Source organism: Ranitomeya variabilis, chromosome 3 (genome assembly GCF_051348905.1).
Source record: "Ranitomeya variabilis isolate aRanVar5 chromosome 3, aRanVar5.hap1, whole genome shotgun sequence".
Lineage (NCBI taxonomy): Eukaryota > Metazoa > Chordata > Amphibia > Anura > Dendrobatidae > Ranitomeya > Ranitomeya variabilis.
In genome coordinates this window covers 199,641,688-199,664,223 of record NC_135234.1, presented here as the reverse complement: position 1 = coordinate 199,664,223, position 22,536 = coordinate 199,641,688, and the positions used below count along the sequence as shown (strand labels likewise).

The following is a 22,536-nucleotide window of genomic DNA, read 5'->3' as shown; positions in this document are numbered from 1 at the left end:
TATCCCCCCTCCTGTATGCATGGCTCATCTCCCTCCCATCCCATATGCATGGCTCATATTCCCCCCTCCTCCTGTATGCATGGCTCATATTCCCCCCCTCCTGTTTGCATGGCTCATATTCCCCCCCTCCTGTATGCATGGCTCATATTCCCCCCCAACTCCTGTATGCATGGTTCATATCCCCCCCTCCTGTATGAATGGCTCATAATCCCCCCTGTATGCATGGCTCATAATTCCCCCCACCTCTTGTATGCATGGCTCATATTCCACCACCCCCCTCCTGTATGCATGGCTTATATCCCCCCTCCTGTATGTATGGCTCATAATTCCCCCCTCCTGTATGGATGGCTCATAATTCCCCCCCACCTCCTGTATGCATGGCTCATATTCCCCCCTCCTGTATGCATGGCTCATAATCCCCCCTGTATGCATGGCTCATATTCCCCCCCCCCTGTATGCATGGCTCATAATTCCCCCCCACCTCCTGTATGCATGGCTCATAATCCCCCCTCCTGTATGCATGGCTCATAATCCCCCCCTGTATGCATGGCTCATAATTCCCCCCACCTCTTGTATGCATGGCTCATATTCCACCACCCCCTCCTGTATGCATGGCTCATATTCCCCCCCTGTATGCATGGCTCATAATGCCCCTCCTGTATGCATGGCTCATAATTCCCCCCCACCTCCTGTATGCATGGCTCTTAATCCCCCCTGTGTCATTGGCTCATATTCCCCCCTGCATGCATGGCTCATAATTCCCCCCACCTCCTGTATTCAATGCATGGCTCATAACTCCCCCCCACCTCTTGAATGCATGGCTCATAATTCCCCCCCCCCCTCCTGTATGCATGGCTCATAATCCCCCCCCCTGTATGCATGGCTCATAATTCCCCCCACCTCTTGTATGCATGGCTCATATTCCACATCCCCTCCTGTATGCATGGCTCATATTCCCCCCTGTATGCATGGCTCATAATCCCCCCTCCTGCATGCATGGCTCATAATTCCCCCCCACCTCCTGTATGCATGGCTCATATTTCCCCCCCTCCTGTATGCATGGCTCACATTCCCCCTCTGTATGCATGGCTCATATTCCCCCCCACCTCCTGTATGCGTGGCTCATAATTCCCCCTCACCTCCTGTATGCATGGCTCATAATTCCCCCCCCTCCTGTATGCATGGCTCATAATCCCCCCCCCCTGTATGCATGGCTCATAATTCCCCCTCACCTCTTGTATGCATGGCTCATATTCCACCCCCCTCCTGTATGCATGGCTCATATTCCCCCCCTGTATGCATGGCTCATAATCCCCCCCTGTATGCATGGCTCATAATTCCCCCCCACCTCTTGTATGCATGGCTCGTATTCCACCCCCCCTCCTGTATGCATGGCTCATATTCCCCCCCTGTATGCATGGCTCATCTCTCTACCCCCCCGCTCCCGCTCCTGCTCCCATCTTGCATGGCGCGGCTTACTGTCCTCCTTCATCCCCCCCATCCCCTGTCCCCCCATCCCTCATACTCACCTTTGCCACACCGCGTGGCAGCGCCGACATCCCTCTGGCTCTGTCCCGACTCCCGGCGCAGCATCTTCTTCCTGCATGAGCGGTCATGTGTTACCGCTCATTAATGTCATGAATATGCCCATATTCATGACCTTAATGAGTGGTACCACGTGACTGCTCATTCAGGACAAGCTGCAGACGCTGAGACCAGGCATCGCTGGAGCAGGGTGAGTATCGTCTTCAAGGAGGGTGGGTGGGAGGCGGGCGGGCAGCAGGGGGGGTGCGGAGGGCGGGGAGGGGCGGTCGGTCGGGAGGTGACCCAGGACTTAAAAAAAAAAAAAAAAAAACAACAAAAAAACCTTGCTCAGGTGCCGCCCCCCGCATCGTCCCGCCCTAGGCACGTGCCCTCAAGTGCCTAGTGGCAAATATGGCCCTGCTTGTGACCCAATGTCATCATGATGACCCCAAGTCACCATGCCAATGATCAGACGCCTCCCTACCTCTCCCAGTCACCTAAATGTTAATATTGATCGAGGCATTTATGGGTTTAACCCCTTCACGACATATGATGTATAAATACATCATATGTCGTGCCTTCATTTTTAATACAGGCTCCAGAACTAAGCCTGCATCTTTCCCAGCACATGACAGGTGATTTATCACCTGTCATGTGCCCCGAACAGACGACGGGTGGAAATGCGATCCACCCGCAGCTGTTAACATGTTAAAAGCCGCTGTCAATCACGACAATGGCATTTAACTGGAGCGCACCCATCAGCACCCCTGTCACATGATTGTAATCACAGATCTCCTATGCCCATGGAGTGGAGCAAGGTGAATATTAATTTCTCTTAAGTAACTGCACACGTGAACGCTAGAAGCTGCAGTCCCTGCCATGCGCTGCTTACAAGCATAAAGCAGCTGCTGACACTGGAGCAGGATGCTGTGAGGGAGCGCTGAGAAGGTAAATGTAATGTTTTGGAGTTTTTTTAATGTTTTCTGATGGAGGCCATGCATACCAGGATAGTGTTGGGGGCAATCATACCAGGATAAGGATGGGGCCATGCATACCAGGACCAAGATGGGGGCCAATCATACCAGGTTAAGGATGGGGCAATGCATACCAGGATAGGCATGGGGCAATGCATATCAGGATAGGGATGGGGCAATGCATACTAGTATAAGGTGAGAGCCCTGCATACCAGGATAGGGATGAAGGAGATCATTCCTGCCACGATAGGGATGAGAGGGCCATGCCTACCATGCTACAGATAAGAGGGACATGCATACCAAGCTAGGGATGAGGAGGCATGCATACCAGGATGGGGATGAGGGCCATACACAACAGGGTAGGGATGAGAGGGGCCATGAATACCAGGATAGGGATAAGGGGGCCATCTGTATCAGGATGGGGATGAGGGGACCATATATACCAGAATTTATCAAATTTTTTTATTCAATTTTTTTTCCTAATTTCCTCCTCTAAAAACTAGGTGCATCTTATAGTCCAGTGCGTCTTATAGTCCGAAAAATACAGCACTTAAAATAATTTTTCAGGAATAATATCACTATAAATTTATATTAAAATAAAAAATAAATAATTCATGCATTCATGCATACAAGGACATGATGGGGGAGCCATGCATACAAGAACATCGACAGGGGAGCTATGCATACAAGGACAGGGACCGGGGAGCCATGCATACAAGGACAGGGGTCAGGGAGCCATGCATACAAGGACAGGGACAGGGGAGCCATGAACACAAGGACAGGTGAGCCATGCATACCAGGATAGGGCACAATGCAGTTTTTCGTGGCAAAATTAGGTGCCTCGGCTTATACTGGGGTCGGCTTATACTCGAGTATATACGGTATATCAAAAAGTCTTAACTATGTCCAAAAATTTCTTTGGGTTGGACTCTGGTCTCCCAAAAGAGACACTAATCAAATTATGTAACAGGACATGACTGTACCACATTATCTCATTATCAGTCTGTACGGATCAAGATCATTACTCTTACTCATTAAAGGGAACCTGTCACCCCCCCAGGCGTTTGTAACTAAAAGAGCCATCTTGTGCAGCACTAATGCTGCATTCTGACAAGGTGGCTTTTTTAGTTATTGTTCGTTGCACTGCAGAAATAATCGCTTTTGAATTTGGTCCCTCATACCTGTGAAATCGCCAGGGAGGCAGGTCTTCCCCCCTCATCCAGACGCCTCCCAGCCGTCACTCTGCGAGAAGGGCGCCGCCTCCTTGGCGTTATTCAGTTGTCCAGGCGCCTGCGCAGTCATATTCTGCCTTGGGCAGGCGCAGTTTGTGCTGCCCGACAACTGACATCACTTGATGTCTTGTTTACTGCGTCTGCGTGCAGGTGCGGCCTGAGATCCCGCAGGGCACAAGAGCTGAGTGTTACGAGGATATCACGCCCAAAGCTCACTAGCCTGAGGAGTTTGATGAACATTTCTTCATTTTGTGAATTTGTTAGAATGGTGCAAACTTTGCTTTAATGGCAGAATTATTCACAAGACATATTGTTAAATATTTATGTGTACAATACGGTTACAACATTTATTTACCTGCAAATCCTGTATGATTTTTTTCTGGGCATCTATAATGTTTCTTTTTTCTTGTACTTTTATTTCTTTGTCTTTTATTTCAAACTCTACATTGGATTTCCATTTCTTAATTTTTTCAACTTCCCTGTGCAACTTGGAATACAGCTGACTAATTGATTCTGATTTCTAAAAAATATACACATAATTCAAAACTGATGAACACAAAGATTATAAAAATTCTGTATTTCACATTTACAAGGTTTATTTTTCCCTCTGTAATTTTCTATATAGCAATATTCAAGATAATAGTGAACTAAATAGTTCTGACCTGCAATAGTATAGTGACCTGCATTCCCCATAAAATAACTAAAACCAAACTAGAAATTTATGTTACTTTTGTCAAAAAGGACCATGAATGCATAGCTATCACCGACTGAACAATGTCAGAGACTGTGGGGATACACTCCACTTGCAACAGAAATAGCAACCATAAGTTGTCAAAAATTTGGAGCTTGCATGTGTGACAAACAACATGCTCACAGACCAAATTGTACCAAAATTAACCAACAGGCCAGACTGCATAGCTAATATAAGGGTTGGGGGTCACTTGGGGAATAGTGATCACAAAATAATACGTTTTCATGTATCCTTCAATAAGATGTGTAGTAGAGGGGTTACAAGGACACTAAACTTCAGGAGGGCAAATTTCCAACGGATGAGAGATGATCTTGGTGCAATTAACTGGGACGATATCCTGAGACATAAAAATACACAAAGAAAATGGGAGACGTTTATTAGCATCCTGGATAGGACCTGTGCACAGTATATACTGTATGGGAATAAACATACTAGAAATAGAAGGAAACCAATATGTCTAAATAAAGATGTAAGGGGCGCAATAAGGCACAAAAAGAAAGCATTTAGAGAATTAAAGGGCCACTGTCACCCCCCCAGCCGTTATAAACTAAAAGAGCCACCTTGTGCAGCAGTAATGCTGCAGTCTAACAAGGTGGCTCTTTTAGTTTTTGATTCATTTATTAGCTCAATAAAGCGTTTTATAAATTGGCCACACATACCAGATATTATACCTGGAGGCGGTCCGAAGCATCCTGTATGAATCCCCCAACTGCCGTCACTCTTCTCTTCAGGGCCGATGGTACCCGCCCCCTTCGCGTTGTTGCTTCTTCAATCCGGCGCCTGCGCTGTGCGTGCCTGCCTGGGGCCTGCGCAGTCTTCATTATCAGTAGCAGCTCAGATGCAGGGTGCCTGACTGCGCAGGTGCGGGCAGTGCGGCCGCCCTGTTACTGAATCCCCGCCCCGCACTGTGTTATTCATTATGCACAGTGCGGGGCTGGCATTCCTGGGCATGCGCACTGCGCTTGTCAGACGGTCCCCCGGTCCCCCGCCTTCCAGCATTGCCCGAATATACAGGTTTCATTGCCGACGTTTGGAACAGCCACAAAGAACAACGCTGGAAGGCGGGGGACCGGGGGAGCGTCTGACAAGCGCAGTGCGCATGCCCAGGAATGCCAGCCCCGCACTGTGCATAATGAATAACACAGTGCGGGGCGGGCATTCAGTAACAGGGCGGCCGCACTGCCCGCACCTGCGCAGTCAGGCACCCTGCATCTGAGCTGCTACTGATAATGAAGACTGCGCAGGCCCCAGGCAGGCACGCACAGCGCAGGCGCCAGATTTAAGAAGCAACAACGCGAAGGGGGCGGGTACCATCGGCCCTGAAGAGAAGAGTGACGGCAGTTGGGGGATTCATACAGGACGTTTCGGACCGCCTCCAGGTATAATATCTGGTATGTGTGGCCAATTTATAAAACGCTTTATTGAGCTAATAAATGAATCAAAAACTAAAAGAGCCACCTTGTTAGACTGCAGCATTACTGCTGCACAAGGTGGCTCTTTTAGTTTATAACGGCTGGGGGGTGACAGTGGCCCTTTAAAGGAAGTAGGTAGTGATGAGGCATTAAATAAAGAAAATTTTATAAATTCTGTAAAAAGCAAATCAAGGCAGCAAAAATTGAGACAGAGAGACGCATTGCCAGAGAGAGTAAAAATAATCCCAAAATATTCTTTAACTACGTAAATAGTAAGAAATTAAAAAATGATAGTGTTGGCCCCCTTAAAAATAGTCTGGGTGAAATGGTGGATGAGGATGAGGAAAAAGCCAATATGCTAAATGACATTTTTTTATCAGTATTTACACAAGAAAATCCCATGGCAGACAATATGATCAGTGATAACAAAAATTCCCCATTAAATGTGACCTGCTTAACACAGCCGGAAGTACGGCGGCGTCTAAAAATCACTAAAATTGACAACTCTCCGGGCCCGGATAGGATACACCCCCGAGTACTGCAGGAATTAAGTACAGTCATTGATAGACCATTATTTTTAATCTTTAAAGACGCCATAATAACAGGGTCTGTACCACAGGACTGGCGTATAGCAAATGTGGTGCCAATATTCAAAAAGGGGACAAAAACTGAACTCGGAAATTATAGGCCAGTAAGCTTAACCTCTACTGTGGGTAAAATCCTGGAGAGCATTCTAAGGGATGCTATACTGGAGTATCTGAGGAGGAATAACCTCATGACCCAATATCAACATGGGTTTACTAGGGACCATTCCTGTCAGACAAATCTGATCAATTTCTATGAAGAGGTAAGTTTCAGACAGGACCAAGGGAACGCAGTGGACATAATGTATATGGACTTTTCAAAAGCTTTTGATACGGTGCCACACAAAAGGTTGATACATAAAATGAGAATAATGGGGATAGGGAAAAATATGTGTAAGTGGGTTAAGAGCTGGCTCAGGGATAGGAAACAAAGGGTGGTTATTAATGGAGCACACTCGGACTGGGTCGCGGTTAGCAGTGGGGTACCACAGGGGTCAGTATTGGGCCCTCTTCTTTTTAACATATTTATTAATGACCTTGTAGGGGGCATACAGAGCAGAATTTCAATATGTGCAGATGACACTAAACTCTGCAGGGTAATCAATACAGAGGAGGACAATTTTATATTACAGAATGATTTATGTAAACTAGAAGCTTGGGCTGACAAATGGCAAATGAGCTTTAATGGGGATAAATGTAAGGTCATGCACTTGGGTAGAAGCAATAAGATGTATAAATATGTGCTTAATTCTAAAACTCTGGGCAAAACCGTCAATGAAAAAGACCTGGGTGTATGGGTGGATGACAAACTCACATTAAGTGGCCAGTGTCAGGCAGCTGCTACAAAGGCAAATAAAATAATGGGATGCATTAAAAGAGGCATTGATGCTCATGAGGAGAACATAATTTTACCTCTATACAAGTCACTAGTTTGACCACACTTAGAATACTGTGTACAGTTCTGGTCTCCGGTGTATAAGAAAGACATAGCTGAACTAGAGCGGGTACAGAGAAGAGCGACCAAGGTTATTAGAGGACTGGGGGGTCTGCAATACCAAGATAGGATATTACACTTGGGGCTATTTAGTTTGGAAAAACGAAGACTAAGGGGTGATCTTATTTTAATGTATAAATATATGAGGGGACAGTACAAAGACCTTTCTGATTATCTTTTTAATCATAGACCTGAGACAGGGACAAGGAGGCATCCTCCACGTCGGGAGGAAAGAAGGTTTAAGCATAACAACAGACGCAGGTTCTTTACTGTAAGAGCAGTGAGACCATGGAACCCTCTGCCATATGATGTTGTAATGAGTGATTCATTACTTAAATTTAAGAGGGGACTGGATGCCTTTCTTGAAAAGTATAATGCTACAGGTTATATATATTAGATTCCTTGATAGGGTGTTGATCCAGGGAACTAGTCTGATTGCCGTATGTGGAGTCGGGAAGGAATTTTTTCCCCAATGTGGAGCTCACTCTTTGCCACATGGTTTTTTTTTGCCTTCCTCTGGATCAACATGTTAGGGCATGTTAGGTTAGGCTATGGGTTGAACTAGATGGACTTAAAGTCTTCCTTCAACCTTAATAACTATGTTACTAATAACTATGTTACTAAAACCAAATGTTACATCTATGGCTCATCAGAGTGGTAAAATGTGAAATAAGCTTCTTTATCATCTTCTGTAACTTCATAAGAAAATTTACTTTACACAGGATCCACTAATAAAAATTAATTGGGTCTGCTGCTGCAAATGTTCTAGCACTGCTATGGGACAACCAACTATTATTCTTCACCTTTATGTGGCAACAGAGCTTGCAATGATACAGAGCCACTGAGTTGCATTGGTAAAGGGTGTTAAAGAGTAACTTTTTTAGGGCTCGCAGGGTGCAATGTGATGTTTTAGCACTATGACCATAGATTAATAGAATGTTACAATTGGAAGGGTCATTGCGTCCAACTCCCTGCTCAATGCAACGCAGAATTCACTAAACCATCTAGATGTCTGTCCAGCCTCTGTTTGAATACTTCCATTGAAGGAGAACTCACCACCTCTTGTGGCAGCCTTTTCCACTCATTGATCACCCTCACTGTCAAAAAGTTTTTTCTAATATCTAATCTGTATCTTCTCCCTTTCAGTTTCATTCCATTGCTTTTCGTGTTTCTATCAAGAACTCTGCTGCAGATTTACAGCAGGAGTCTGTGCATGAGATACAGAAGGACAAGGGGTGAGAGGGGAGCACTGCGGTGAGCTTACCTGCCGGAGCGCAGGACTGAAACACGTGACCACCAGGGGAGGGGCCGGAGGCGGAACCAGAAATTGAGTAGTGGCGGTGACCTGTGAAACCGGAGAATAGTCTTAACGTGCCGAAGTCAAGCCAGGAGGTCGATGAAGTACCAAAGAGTGATACACTGAGAGTGGTCAGGACGTAGCAAAAGGTCAGGTAGCCGAAGATAGCAGTGCAGTACAAATGGGGCAGACAGAAGATTAGTAAGAGTACCAAGCCGTAGGTCAGAGCCAGAAACAGACAGTAAGCACAGAATCACAAAGCAATGCACAGAACGAGAACACAGACTGGATCATACACGAGAAGGCAAACGGACTACACAGTACCCAAGCACACCAGGGGATCGGACACACAGCCAGAACAGATGTATCACTGACCAGGATCCCCAGACAAAGGCGGGTAAATATAGCCCTCCCAAACCAAAAGGAGGCCATACAAAATTAACCCTGAGAGGACAGGGAAGGAACCCTGTCCACAACCATGACAGTACCCCCCTCTTAACGGGGGGCCACTGGACCCTCAGATTTCTCAGGATGCCTGGCATGAAAAGCTCATACCAACCGGTCGGCATGCACTGAACCGGATGAGACCCAAGACCGATCCTCCGGACCATATCCCTTCCAGTGCACCAAATACTGCAGATTCCGGCGCACCCACCGAGAATCATTTATGCATCCAACCTCATATTCCAGATGGCCCTCCACCAATACAGGAGGACTGACAGTGAGGAGTCCACCTTGGCCGCTCCAAATGGTTTCAGAAGGGACCTGTGAAAAAGATTAGATATTTTGAAGGAGGTTGGAAGTTGTAACCTGTAGGCTACTGGGTTGACGACCTCCAAAATTTTATATGGGCCAATGAATTTAGGACCCAGTTTGGCAGAGGGGACCTTGAGCTTAATATTGCGGGTGGATAACCACACCTTCTCACCCACAAGGAACGCGGGACCCAATCACCTTCTCTTGTCCGCCAAAAATGTAAACCTTCCCTAGGCCTTGGTGATGTTTTGCTGAACTTCCACCCACAGGGTCTTTAAGCATTGTACCGTACCCTCCGCCTCTGGACAGCCTGATTCTATGCAAGAAAACTCCCCAAAATGCAAGTTAAACCTATAATTGACCAGGAAGGGAGACATTCCCGTAGACTGACTCACGTAAACATTGAAAGCAAACTCTGCCACAGGTAAGGCATCACACCAGTCCTCCTGTCTGGAAGATACATCTCAATGTTAGAATCTGTTTAGTTTGTGACTATCCGCCATTTTCTTGTGGAGTTCTGGCTACTGGTCTTTTTCCTCTGGTGCCGGATTTGTCTTGGGTGTTTTTTATCACTCTTTATTAACCAGCACCTGCCTCCCAGTCCTTGCTGGACAATGGTGTTAATCAGCTTGAGCTCTAGCTTGGTGCTTTCTGTGTGTGTTATTTGTGCAGTGCTGGTACCTCTGGTTCTGCTAGCCTTAGTTTCTGTTTTTTATTGGTATCTGCAGCCTTCTCTGTGTTTTCTATTAGGAGATGACCCGTTTTGTACCCAGTCCTTAGTTCTTTTAGGGAACCCCTTCCCCTTATCTATAGGTCTTAGCTTGAGATTAACCTAGCATCGTCAGTGGGTCTATTCGCAAGGAATGGGTCACCCACGCCATCGTAGGGTTTCAGCCTAGTCATAGTGCAGGGTCAGTTTTCCCCCTTCTACCTTAGTCCTGTGTTACAGATTCGTAACACTTTGTCCAGCCAGAAAGAAGTATTAAAAAAAAAAAAAACCCTCCCGGATTTCTGCAATATGAACAGCATTCAAGATCTTGCTCAGCGTCTGCAAGGGTTAATGTTGGAAGTTGCCAGCTTACAACAGCACATGAGTAATTGCCCTGGCATCCGCTCTGAAGAACCTAAGGTTCAGGTTTGCCTGAATGTTTTCTGGTAAACGGCAGGAATTTTTTTAGTTTAAAACTGCATGTTTACTTTATTTTCAGCTTAGACCCAGGTCTTCAGGGGCTGAATTACAGCATGTGGGGATTATTATGGCGTTATTGCGAGGTGAGCTGCAAGTTTAGGCATTTTCATTGCGTCCGGATGCCCCTTGTTTAGTGTCAGTAGAAGCGTTTTTTTTCTGCTATGAGGGTATTATATGATGATCCTGATCGGGTCACTACAGCCGAGGCAAAACTCAGGCGGCTGAGAGATATTGTACCCAGTTCAGACGATGGTCTGCAAAGGTCAGCTGGAATGACCCAGCACTCAAGAGTCAGTTTTTCGCAGGTTTGAATGACAGGGTTAAAGATTTGCTCATTGCATATCCTGCACCTGCTACACTTGAGGCTGCTATGCAATTAGCTATCCAGGTGGCTTGAAGATTGAGAGGTAGACAGAATGAGGGGAAGGTTTCAATTTTGCTGGAGAGCCCCGTTGACTGTGGGGAGCCGATGCAACTTGGGGTGATGTCCTCTTGTTCCCAGGAAAGGCAGAGAATGCAATGTGAAGGACGCATAAACAAGGTAAAGGCAGGCGCCGGGAAAGGTCAGAGAGGCCCAGCACCTGCGCTCTGCAGTACTTTGCTCTGCCCTCAACAGGGCAGACAAAGTATGGCTGCGCAGGAGCCGCAGTGTGAAGACAAGAAGAGGACGTCATCTGATGAAGATGGGAGGCGCCGGACCCGGACCAGCAGCGGGAACGCCCCTGGGTGAGTATAATCTAACGTCTTTTTCTCATCTTTTAGGATACATCGGGGGGCTTATCTACAGCATTCCAGAATGCTGTAGATAAGCCCCTGATGCCGGTGGGCTTACCTCACCCGCGATTTTGGGGGTGACAGATTCCCTTTAAAGAAGGCGATGAATGGAAGACAGCCTTTAATACCCCGGAAGGTCATTTTGAGTGTCTAGTTATGCCTTTCGACCTTACAAATGCTCCGGCATTCTTTAAAAATTTAATTAACTACATCCTGAGGCCGTTGATTGGTAGGAGTGTGATTGTTTATTTGGAAGATATTTTGATCTATTCACCCGATCTGGAGTCGCATTGGCAGAGAGTCCGTGAGGTTCTGCAGATTCTGAGCGAAAACTCACTCTTTGCTAAACTGGAGAAATGCAAGTTTGCGGTACAGAAAATTAGTTTTTTGGGGCACTTTGTTTCCAGTGATGGTTTTGAGATGGACCCGTTGAAAGTTCAGGTGGTATTGGAGTGGCCTAGACCTGAATGCTTGAAGTCGATTCAGAGATTTTGGGGGTTTGCTAATTATTATAGAAAATTCATAAAGAATTTTTCTGTTATTGCCAAACCCCTGACTGATCTTACTAAGAAGGGTTCCAATACTGTCCAATGGTCCCCTGAGGCTCTTAAGGCTTTTGAGCATCTCAAGGAGAGGTTTAGCTCTGCTCCTGTTTTGATCCAGACAGATGAGACTAAGCCCTTTCTGGTAGAGGTGGATGCCTCATCAGTAGGACTGGAGCTGTTCTGTCCCAGGAGGGAGAGGATGGGGTGCATCCCTGTGCTTTCTTTTCTAAGAAATTTTCAGAGGCGGAGTTCAACTACGATGTTGGGAACCGAGAATTGCTGGCTATTAAGCTTGCGTTTGAGCATTGGCAACATTTTATGCAGGGCGCTAGACATCCTATACAAGTCTTTACTGATCATAAGAACCTGATCTATCTGGATGCTGCTAAACATTTGAATGCCCGTCAAGCTAGGTGGGCATTGTTTTTTGCCCGGTTCCATTTCTCTGTGACATATATCCCTGGGACAAAAAATGTTAAAGCTGATGCTTTGTCTCGAAGTTTCTCCTCAGCGGTTAATACTGAAAAGGAAGAATCTATTCTGCAGAGACGGGTGGTGGAAGCATTAGGTTCTGAGTTGGAAAATAGCATTCTTAAAGCCCAGGATGCGGCACCAACTAACACTCCATATGGGAAATTATCTGTGCCTAAGGCCCTGAGGAGAGCTTTGTTTACGGAATGTCATGAGTCTTGTTTGGTGGGTCATCCAGGGATTGCAAGAAAGTCGATCGGGTGGAGTTTCTGGTGGCCGGGGTGGCTAAGAGAAATTGTCAGGTGGGTGCATCAGTGTACCGTGTGCGCTAAGTCTAAGGCTTCTCATGCTCCGGTGGCAGGGTTGCTTTGCCAGTTAGAGGTTCCTAGTTCTCCTTGGAAACATCTTGCAATGGATTTTATCACCGACCTGCCGGTCTCTGAGGGTTTTTCTGTTATCTGGGTTGTTGTGGACTGGTTTAGTAAGATGTGTCATCTGGTCCCGTTCAATAAATTACCCTGCGCTAAGACACTTGCCAGGGCATTTGTGAAAGAGATTGCCAGACTCCATAGTGTTTCCAGGGACATTGTCTCCGATTGGGGACCTCAGTTTGTGGCTCGCTTTTGGTGTGCCTTTTGTGACAGACTTAAGGTTCATTTATCATTTTCGTCGGGCTATCATTCGCAGTCCAATGGACAGACCGAGAGGAAGAACCAGGACGTTGAGCAGTTTTTGATAGCGGACAATCAGGAGAGGTGGTCGGAATATCTACCATTAGCTGAGTTTGCTCTCAATAATCATACGCCTTCTTCGGCTGGGTGTTCTCCTTTCTTTTGTTATACTGGGAATAATCCATCTTTTGGTCCTTTTTCTAGGATAGGGGCGGCGGTGCCTGAGGAGGAGAGCTTTTCTGCAAAATTGGAAAGGGTTTGTACCAGTGTGCTTAAACAGGCTAACAGGAGGTCTAAGAAATATTTTGACGAGAAGAAGGGAGGCAAGGTTTGTTGTTGGGGACATGGTTTGGTTGTCCTCTAGGAATCTGCATTTGAAGATCCCTTCTAAAAAGTTGGGGCCGAAGTTTGTAGTACCTTTCAAAGTGGTTCACATTGTCAAATCAGCAGCGGTGAAATTAGACATTCCTTCGTCCTGGAAAAATTAATTCGTTTTTCATGTATCTTTGCTGAAGAAAGTTGACACGCCAGATAAGGTGGCTATGCCGTCTGCTCCTCCAATTGATGAGGACTGCGAGTTTGAGATTTCACGGATTCTTGATTCCAGGTGGCATAGAGGAGGGTTACAGTATCTTGTGTCCTGGAAGGGTTTTGGTCCGGAGGACAATTCCTGGGTGAAAGCTGTAGACGTCTCAGACAAAGTTAATTAAGGCTTTTCACAGGAGATTTCCGAATAAATCCCGGCCAAGAGGATCCGGGGGATCCTCGTTAATGGGGAGGTACTGTTAGAATCTGTTTAGTTTGTGGCTATCCACCATTTTCTTATGGAGTTCTGGCTGCTGGTCTTTTTCCTCTGGTGCTGGATTTTCTTTGATCAGGTGTTTGTATCACTCTTTATTATCTAGCACCTGCCTCCCAGTCCTTGCTGGACAACAGTGTTAATCTGCTTGATCTCTAGCTTGGTGCTTTGCTTTGTTTTCTGTGTGTGCTATTTGTGCAGTGCTGGTACCTCTGGTTCTGCTAGCCTTAGTTTCTGTTTTCTATTGGTTTCTGCAGCCTTCTCTGTGTTTTCTATTAGGAGGTGACCCGTTTTGTACCCAGTCCTTAGTTCTTTTAGGGAACCCCTTCCCCTTACCTATAGGTCTTCGCTTGAGATTAACCTAGGATCATCGGTGGGTCTATTCGCAAGGAATGGGTTGCCCACTCCATCGTAGGATTTCAGCCTAGTCACAGTGCAGGGTCAGTTATCCCCCTTCTACCTTAGCCCTGTGTTGCAGATCCGTAACACTCAGAATTTGCTCCAGGGACTGATTAGTGCATTCTGTTTGCCCATTAGACTCTGGATGATAGCCAGAAAAAAAAGACAGAGTGATTCCAAACTTCTTGCAAAAAGTCCTCCAAAACTTTGCCACAAACTGCACACCTCTGTCAGACACCACATTCATAGGCTCAGCATGCAGACGAACCACATGCTGCACAAACAACCTGGCCAAGGTTTCAGCAAACTGTAAAGTGGACAGAGGTACAAAATGAGCCTGTTTGGAAAATCTATCCTCCACCACCCATACAACGGAGTTACCCCTGGATGGAGGGAGATTAGTGATAAAATCCATGGACAAATTTGTCCATGGTCTATCTGGAACTGGCAAAGGCACCAATTAGCCGGCCGGCTGGAAATAAGAATTTTTAGAACGGGCAAAAACCCCACATGCAGACACAAACCTTTTAATATCTGCAACAAAAGAGGGCAACCAGAAAATCCTAGCAACTGCCTCCCGGGTGGCCGAAATCCCAGGATGAGCACTCAATACAGACTCATGAAACTCCGGCAGGAGTCTAAGGCCGGTTTCACACGTCAGTGGCTCCGGTACGTGTGGTGACAGTTTTCTCCCGTACTGGAGACACTGACTCACGTAGACACATTAAAATCAATGTGTCTCTGCACATGCCAGCGTGTTTTCACGGACCGTGTGTCCGTTTGAAAAACACAGAGACATGTCAGTGTTCGTGGGAGCGCACTGATCACACGGACCAATTAAAGTCAATGGGTCCGTGTAAAACACGTACCGCACATGGATGCTGTCCGTGTGCCGTGCAGGAGACAGCGCTACAGTAAGCGCTGTCCCCCCCAGCGTGGTGCTGAAGCCGCCATTCATTTCTTCTCTCCAGCAGCGTTCGCTGGAGAGAAGGAATGAAAAATCATTGTTTTTTTATTTTTTTGTGTTTAAAATAAAGATCCTGGTCACCACCCCCCTCCCACCCCATGTGCGCCCGCCCGCTGGAAATAAAATACTCACTCGGCTCCCTCGATGCTTCCTCTCAGCGCCGCAGCTTCTTCCTGTATGAGCGGTCACGTGGTGCCGCTTATTACAGTGATGAATATGCGGCTCCACCTCCCATAGACAATTAAAATGTGTCTCTGCAGATGTCAGCGAGTTTTCACAGACCATGTGGCCATGTGCAAAACATGGAGACATGTCAGTGTTCGTGGGAGCGCACTGATCACACGGACCCATTAAATGCTGCTGTGTGCTGTCCGTGTGCTTTTTTAAAGTCATAGGGTTAAAATTGAAACAAATTATTTCAATACAAGGACACGGACAGCACGTGGATGCTAAACACGGATACACGGACATCACATGGATGTACCACGTGAGCACACGGATAACTCCGGTACCATGTTCTCTGGTACCGGAAATATCTGAACGTGTGAGACTGGCCTAACACTGAGCCAAGCGAAGCCAAAAGGCCTGGCACCTCCAGCATAGCATGGCGGTGCAGTTGCCCACGGTAACAAGTCTCGGATATTAACTGTCTTGATTCCCAGCTGCGATCCGGAGGATACCGTTTGTTTTCCGTTTGTGAGTACATTGGACATTAAGGGTATGTAAACACGTTCAGGAATTTTCGCATTTTTTTTTGCGTTTTTTCATGATAAAAATACATAAAAACGCACACATATGCATTCTACCATTTAGAATGCATTCTGCAATTTTTGTGCACATGATGCGTTTTTTTCCGCGAAAAAACGCATCGCGGTAAAAAAAAGCAGCATGTTCATTAATTTTGCGGATTTTTCGCGTTTTTCCCGCTATATAATGCATTGGGAAAAAACGCTGAAAAAACGCGCAAAAAACAGAAATGTCCGGGTTTTGTCATGGAAAATTCTGCAGGAGGCCTAAAGGTGAGGCCAAATGAAGCCAGAGAATCTCCGAGGCCTGCTGCGGGAGAGATGTTGAAGGGCAGACCAAACATATAGTTATCAACTACCTGCCTTTAAACTCTTAGCCACATCACAAAAAATATATGGGAAAGTCACACGTAACACCTTTAACCATACCTCCCAACTTTTGAAGAAGGTAAAGAGGGACAAAGGAAGCGGCACGCACAGCGTGACCACACTCATTCCACAACTAGTCACACCCATATCCACGCCCCAACCACACTCATTTAGCACCGCTGATCACAGTTTCATAAACAATAATTATAAACAGAAAAAAATATGGCCACACAGTGCTCCATACTGTATAATGGCCACACATGATGCTCAATACTGTATAATGTCCACACAGTGCTCCATACTGTATAATGGCCTCACATGATGCTCCATACTATATAATGGCCCCACATGAAGCTCCATACTGTATAATGTCCACAGTGCTCCATACTGTATAATGGCCCAACATGATGCTCAATACTGTATAATGGCCATACATGATGCTCCATACTGCATAATGGCCCCACATGATGTTCCATACTGTATAATGTCCACACAGTGCTCCATACTGTATAATGTCCACACAGTGCTCCATACTGTATAATGGCATCACATCTAATATATAAAGCTGAATGTGTGTATGTGTGTATGTGTGTATGTCCAGGATTGGCATCTGAACCGTCGCAGCTACAGCCACAAAATTTTGCACAGTCACACGTCTGGACCCCGAGAGCGTCATAGGCTATGTTGTGAGGCAAAATTTTAACCCCGCGCTTTCCAATTCACCAAACAATTTTGCCCCTATCTACATAATGGGGAAAAAGTGAAAGGAAAAGTGTTGGAGGCGTCGCAGCTACAGGCACAAAATTTTGCACAGTCACACGTCTGGACCCCGAGAGCGTCAAAGTGATCTTGTGAGGTGAAATTTTAACCCCGCGCTTTCCAATTCACCAAACAATTTTGCCCCTATCTACATAATGGGGAAAAAATGAAAGGAAAAGTGTTGGAGGCAAATTAACAGCTGCCAGATGTGAACAAGGGGGACTTAAAGAATGAGAGCGATGGCGCCAAAGAGTATATACTGTACAGTTGCTAAGGTGGGGCCCCGACATGGGATAATCACCACACCACCACGGGGATATGAACACACACACAAAATGCGCCACACACTACCACGTGCTCGAACACATATACCACCCTCAGCACACATTTCACCACGCATACACCAACCTCGCCACATAAAAGTCGAAACACAAAAGTCGCCGCTCAAAACTCGCCACGCGCAAAACTCTCCACATGCAAAACTCGCCACACGTGCAAAACTCAACTCATGGAAAACTCGCCACACGCAAAACTTGCACACGTGGAAAAATTGCCACATGCACAAAAGTTGCAACACATGCAAAAGTTGCCTCACACAAAACTTGCACATACTCAAAAGGCACCACACATAAAACTCGCCACGCGCAAAACTCGCCATGCGCAAAACTTGCTGCACACAACTTGCTACACTAACCTGTCACATGCAACTCGACACACAAAAAGTTGCTACACGCATGTCGCCACACAAAACTCATCTCACAAAAGTCGCTACATGCATGTCGCCACACGCAACTCAACACACACAACTTGACACACGAAACTCGCCCTAAAACACACACAAGTCTGGTATTATCCTTCAAAAATAAAAATCTGATTAATAAGCAGACAAACTACAAGAGCAACAAATGTACCATAAAGGAATCCGGCAGCTGTCAGTCACATGACCTGTCTATTATGTGTATGTGTGAGCTAATATATACTGCCAGGGCGTGGGCTTACTGTTGGCTGGGGATTTATCAGGCTGCCAATTTAGCTTACAAATACTGAGGTAAAAATACTGACCAAATAACGTGTGAACGAGGTCTAATACAGGAGGAGATGACATACAGATATATACTATTTACAGGGGAGATGACACACAGGTATATACTATATACAGGAGGAGATGACACACAGATATATACTATATACAGGAGAGATGACACACAGGTATATACTATATAGAGGAGGAGATGACATACAGGTACATACTACATACAGGAGGAGATGACATACAGGTATATACTATATACAGGAGGAGATGACACACAGGTATATACTATATACAGGAGCAGATTACCTACAGGTATATAGTATATACAGGAGGAGATGACATACATGTATATGCTATGTATAGGAGGAGATGACATACAGGTATATACTATATACAGGAGGAGATGACACACAGATATATACTATATATAGGTGAGATGACACACAGGTATATACTATATACAGGAGGAGATGACATACAGGTATACACTATATATAGGAGGAGATGACATGCAGGTATATACTATATACAGAGGAGATGACACACAGCAGGTATATACTATATACAGGGGAGATGACATACAGGTACATACTATATACAGGAGATGACATACAGGTGTATACTATATATAAGGGAGATGACAAACATGTATATACTGAGGTGAAAATGAGAGATGTGAGGTGAAAATGAAAAGGTGTGAGTGCAAAATGAGAGCAGTGAGGGAAAATAGTGGAGTGATCGGAAAATGACAGATGTGAGGTCGAAATGACAAGTGTTAGGGGGGAATGAGAGGAGTGAGGGGGAAAATAAGAGGAGTGAGGGGGAAAATGAGAGGTGTGAGGGAGAAAATGAGAGATGTGAGGGGGAAAATGAAAGATGTGATGGGGAAAATGAGAAGCGTGATGGAAAAATAAGAGAAGGGAGGTGCTATAACTAACCACAGATATTTACTATGCCCAGGCAGCGCCGGGCTCTTCAGCTAGTAATACTATATACTGTATAATGTCCACACAGTGCTCCATACTGTATAATGGCCACACATGATGCTCAATACTGTATAATGTCCACACAGTGCTCCATACTGTATAATGGCCACACATGATGCTCAATACTGTATAATTTCCACACAGTGCTTCATACTGTATAATGGCCTCACATGATGCTCCATACTATATAAAGGCCCCACATGATGCTCCATACTGTATAATGTCCACACAGTGCTCCATACTGTATAATGGCCCAACATGATGCTCAATACTGTATAATGGCCATACATGATGCTCCATACTGCATAATTGGCCCACATGATGTTCCATACTGTACAATGTCCACACAGTGCTCCATACTGTATAATGGCCCCACATGATGCTCCATACTGTACAATGTCCACACAGTGCTTCATACTGTATAAAGGCCACACATGATGTTCCATACTGTATAATGTCCACACAGTGCTCCATACTGTATAATGGCCACACATGATGCTCAACACTGTATAATGTCCACACAGTGCTCCATACTGTTTAATGACCACACATGATGCTCAATACTGTATAATGTCCACACAGTGCTCCATACTGTATAATGGCCTCACATGATGCTCCATACTATATAATGGCCCCACATGATGCTTTATACTGTATAATGTCCACATAGTGCTCCATATTGTATAATTGCCTCACATGATGCTCAATACTGTATAATGTCGACACAGTGCTGCTTCATACTGTAAAATGGCCCCACATGATGCTCCATACTGTATAATGTCCACACAGTGCTACATACTGTATAATGGACCCACATGATGCCTCATACTGTATAATTTCCACACAGTGCTCCATACTGTATAATGGCCACACATGATGATGCATACAGTATAATGGCCACACATTATGCTCCATACTGTATAATGGCCTCACATGATGCTCCATACTGTATAATGGCCTCACATGATGCTCCATAGTGTAAAATGTCCACACAGTGCTCCATACTGTATAATGGCCTCACATGATGCTCCAAACAGTATAATAACCACACACTATGCTCAATACTGTATAATGTCCACACATAGCTCCATACTATATAATGTCCACACAGTGCTCCTTACTGTATGATGCTCCATACTGTATAATGGCCCCACATAATTCTCCATACTGAATAATGGCCACTCAGTGCTTCATACTGTATAATGGCCCCAAATAATGCTCCATACTGTATAATGGCCCCATATGATGCTCCATACTGTATAATGCCCTCACATGATGCTCAATACTGTATAATGGCCACACAGGGCTCCATACTGTATAATGGCCACACATGATGCTCAATACTGTATAATGGCCACACAGGGCTCCATACTGTATAATGGCCACACATGATGATGCATACAGTATAATGGCCACACATGATGCTCCATACTGCATAATGTCCACACAGTGCTCCATACTGTATAATGGCCTCACATGATGCTCCATACTGTATAATGACACATGATGCTCAATACTGTATAATGTCCACACAGTGCTCCATACTGTATAATGTCTACACAGTGCTCCATACTGAATAATGGCCTCACATGATGCTCCATACTGTACAATGGCCCCACATGATGCTCCATACTGCATAATGGCCACACAGTGCTCCATACTGTATAATGGTTCCACATAATGCTCAATACTGTATAATAGCCCCACACAATGCGCCATACTGTATAATGGCCACACATGATGCTCCATATTGTAGAATGGCCACACATGATGCTCAATACTGTATAATGGCCACACATGATGCTCCATACTGTATAATGGCCACGCATGATGCTCCATACTGTATAATGGCCCCACATGATGCTCCATACTGTACAATGTCCACACAGTGCTTCTTACTGTATAAAGGCCCCACATGATGCTCCATACTGTATAATGTCCACATAGTGCTCCATACTGTATAATGGCCTCACATGATGCTATATACTGCATAATGTCCACACAGTGCTCTGTACTGTATAATGGCCACACATGATGTTCAATACTGTATAATGTCCACACATGATGCTCAACACTGTATGATGTCCACACAGTGCTCCATACTGTTTAATGACCACACATGATGCTCAATACTGTATAATGTCCACACAGTGCTCCATACTGTATAATGGCCTCACATGATGCTCCATACTATATAATGGCCCCACATGATGCTTTATACTGTATAATGTCCACATAGTGCTCCATACTGTATAATGGCCACATATGATGCTCAATACTGTATAATGGCCCCACATGATGCTCCATATTGAATAATGTCCACGTAGTGCTCCATATTGTATAATGGCCTCACATGATGCTCAATACTGTATAATGTCGACACAGTGCTCCATACTGTATAATAGCCTCACATGATGCTCGATACTGTATAATCGCATCACGATGCTCAATACTGTATAATGGCCACACATGATGCTCCATACTATATAATGGCCCCACATGATGCTCCATACTGTATAATTTCCACACAGTGCTCCATACTGTATAATGGCCACACATGATGCTTACAGTATAATGGCCAAACATGATGATGCATACAGTATAATGGCCAGACATTATGCTCCATACTGTATAATGGCCTCACATGATGCTCCATACTGTATAATGGCCTCACATGATGCTCCATACTATATAATGTCCACACAGTGCTCCTTACTGTATAATGGCCTCACATGATGCTCCATACTGTATAATGGCCCCACATGATTCTCCATACTGAATAATGGCCACTCAGTTCTCCATACTGTATAATGGCCCCAAATAATGCTCCATACTGTATAATGCCCTCACATGATGCTCTATACAGTATAATGGCCACACAGTGCTCAATACTGTATAATGGCCCCACGCAATGCTCCATACAGTATATTGGCCACACATGATGCTCAATACTGTATAATGTCCACACAGTACTCCATCCTGTATAATGGCCACACATGATGCTCAATACTGTATAATGGCCACACAGGGCTCCATACTGTATAATGGCCACACATGATGATGCATACAGTATAATGGCCACACATGATGCTCCATACTGCATAATGTCCACACAGTGCTCCATAATGTATAATGGCCTCACATGATGCTCCATACTGTATAATGACCACACACGATGCTCAATACTGTATAATGTCCACACAGTGCTCCATACTGAATAATGTCTACACAGTGCTCCATACTGTATAATGGCCACACATGACGCTCCATATTGTAGAATGGCCACACTTGATGCTCAATACTG

The 22,536-nt window shown here is 45.3% G+C and overlaps 1 protein-coding gene across 1 annotated transcript in view; it reads right to left on the bottom strand.

The window, feature by feature from the left end:
- LOC143817643 (synaptonemal complex protein 1-like) overlaps positions 1 to 22,536 on the bottom strand; it is a 446,817-nt gene that overhangs the window by 357,904 nt on the left and 66,377 nt on the right. Inside the window, exon 5 of the mRNA XM_077299136.1 lies at positions 4,086 to 4,250. Coding sequence (XP_077155251.1) covers positions 4,086 to 4,250 — 165 coding nt within the window. The remainder of the gene's footprint in view (positions 1 to 4,085; positions 4,251 to 22,536) is intronic.